The sequence below is a fragment of the Carlito syrichta genome, unplaced genomic scaffold (assembly GCF_000164805.1).
Source record: "Carlito syrichta isolate Samal-C Ts95f unplaced genomic scaffold, Tarsius_syrichta-2.0.1 Scaffold286492, whole genome shotgun sequence".
In the NCBI taxonomy this organism is placed as follows: Eukaryota; Metazoa; Chordata; class Mammalia; order Primates; family Tarsiidae; genus Carlito; species Carlito syrichta.
In genome coordinates, this window is record NW_007230588.1 from 2,883 (window position 1) to 5,067 (window position 2,185).

At 42.1% G+C, this 2,185-nt stretch overlaps 1 protein-coding gene across 1 annotated transcript; it reads right to left on the minus strand.

The window, feature by feature from the left end:
* Positions 1-1,689: 1,689 nt before the first annotated feature.
* Positions 1,690-2,140, minus strand: LOC103254587 (mas-related G-protein coupled receptor member X1-like; the record flags this gene model as incomplete). Its single annotated transcript, XM_008052643.2, has 1 exon — positions 1,690-2,140. A coding segment is annotated over one exon (451 nt), but the record flags the coding sequence as incomplete, so codon positions are not given.
* Between the last annotated feature and the right edge of the window lie 45 nt (positions 2,141-2,185).

The window sequence follows — 2,185 nt, forward strand, 5'->3', positions numbered from 1 at the left end:
GGTGGCCCCTTCTATCTACTTGAGTTCTCTGTGGAAAGAGAAGTCAATTGCAGAGAAGAGTCCTGAACTCTGCATTGATGCTCTTTTTTAAAATTAATAATCTTGAAAATTGTGGCAAAATATACATTGCATGATTTTACTTCTTTCACTATCTTTTTTTTTTGAGTTAGAGTCTCACTCTGTCGCCCAGACTGGAGTGCAGTGGCCACTCCCAGCCACTGCAGCCTCAACCTGCTGGGCCCCAGCGATCCTTCTGCCTCAACCTTCCAAGTAGCCAGAATTACAGGCATGCGCTACCACGACCGGCTGATTTTTTGATTTATTGTAGAGATGAGGTCTCGGTGCCCAGATGGGTCTCGAACCCACGGGCTCAGGCAATCCACTCACCTCAGCCTCCCAAAGGCGTGAGATTACAGGCTGAGCCACCGAGCCCGGCTTCTTTCACTATCTTAAATGTGTAATTCAGTGACACTAAGAATATTCACAATAAGATACAACCATGACCAATATCTGCTTTAAAATATTTTTATTATATGAAACAGAAATTCTTTACCATGAAACAATGATCACACAATCTCCTCATCCCTAAACCTACATGTCTGTTAACTTTGAATATCTTATAAAAGTTGAACTTAGCAGTATTGTTCTTTTGTGTCTGGCTTATTTCACGTAGCACTTGTTCTCAATCTTCATCCTTGTTTTGTCATGTATCAGAATTCTGTAGCAACTCTAAGTGGTTATATACATACTGTAATTGACACTGTCATGGAAGAAGTCAAAGGTTTTCACTCCTGTTTCCCATGGCGATTGCCCAGGACACTAACTGACATCGAATGAGAACAATTTGCATAAGACAGCATGTGCTGAGAGTTATAAATTAAGGAATCTGGAAGCTAAAAACAGATGGTTTCCAAACTAATTTCCATTTGGAAACCAACACTGAGGTTGCCAATGGCCAAACTGGCACTGGTGGGACATATTTTTTGACTCTACTCTGGTCCATGGTCCAGGATAATCAGTTCTCATGAAGAAGGAACCATAATTTCTTTATTAGAAATTAAGGCCAACTTGTCCCCATACCATGGACACATGACAGCAGAGGACTTTTCATAAAATCTGTTTCATAGACTGCTTTTTATGAAGGTAAAGAGTCTGCATTTAAGAACATTATTTTTCCCAATCCCAGAAAACTCAGTGAAATTTAGAGGTAGCAGAACTCATGAATTCAGAACTGAGATTCCCACTTTCAGCAATGTCCCCATTCTCAGGATGAAGCTTGCTTTTCGGGGAAACTCAGTCTGAGACATAAATAAGGCATCTGCCTTTTCGGTACTGTCAGGTAGGAAACAATTCTAAAGAAGAGTTTTATGGATCTGAACAGACATTCTTGACATTGCAATGAAAACTGCTGAGAAAGAGTTTACAATAAGAAAGATTTGGAGGAAGATAACATGAGAAATTTATTGGTGACTTCAAAAAGGATTCAAACATTGTACTTTCAGACTAATGCTTTCTCTGGGTAAAACTAGAAAAACCAAGTTAAAAATAAATCTATTTGAAGACATTTTGGAAACCCTGAAGCATTTCAGAGGCACAAGGCCCAGAAAAATGCATCTAATTGCCAAGGGTGGCAAGGCAGTGTTGACTCTCAAGGTCACATGTTCCGAACAGGGAAGAAGCTCTTCCTCACTACCCCAGGTTGCTTCTTGACCTCTCCAGGGATTCCTGAGGAAGGCTGCCTCCACATCCATCCACCTCAGCAGTGTCCTGCAGAGCCCTCTGGAGAACCAGCTTGAGGGACTTCCTATTTTGACGCGGCTTAGAGGAACCCACAAAGAAGTAAATGATGGGGTTGGCGCTGCTGTTAACACAGGACAGGACATCTGAAACCTCAAAAAAACGACAAGTGAATGCATCAAACTTCTGAATCCAGAATACTAAAAACCATTCGATGCCTACAGGCAGGCCACAAAGGAGGAAGACCAGCACTGCCAGCAGGATGGTCACATACAGCCTGGTCAGCTTCATCTTCCGGAGGCTACAGAGAATCCGGAGCAACAGTGCCAGGCTGGACCCAGAAAGAACCACAAATAAAAACAATAGCCAAGAGCCAGAGAGGAAATCAATCGTCTGACACCAACTATGGTCATATATCCCCCCAAATGAAAAGGCACAATAGTACACT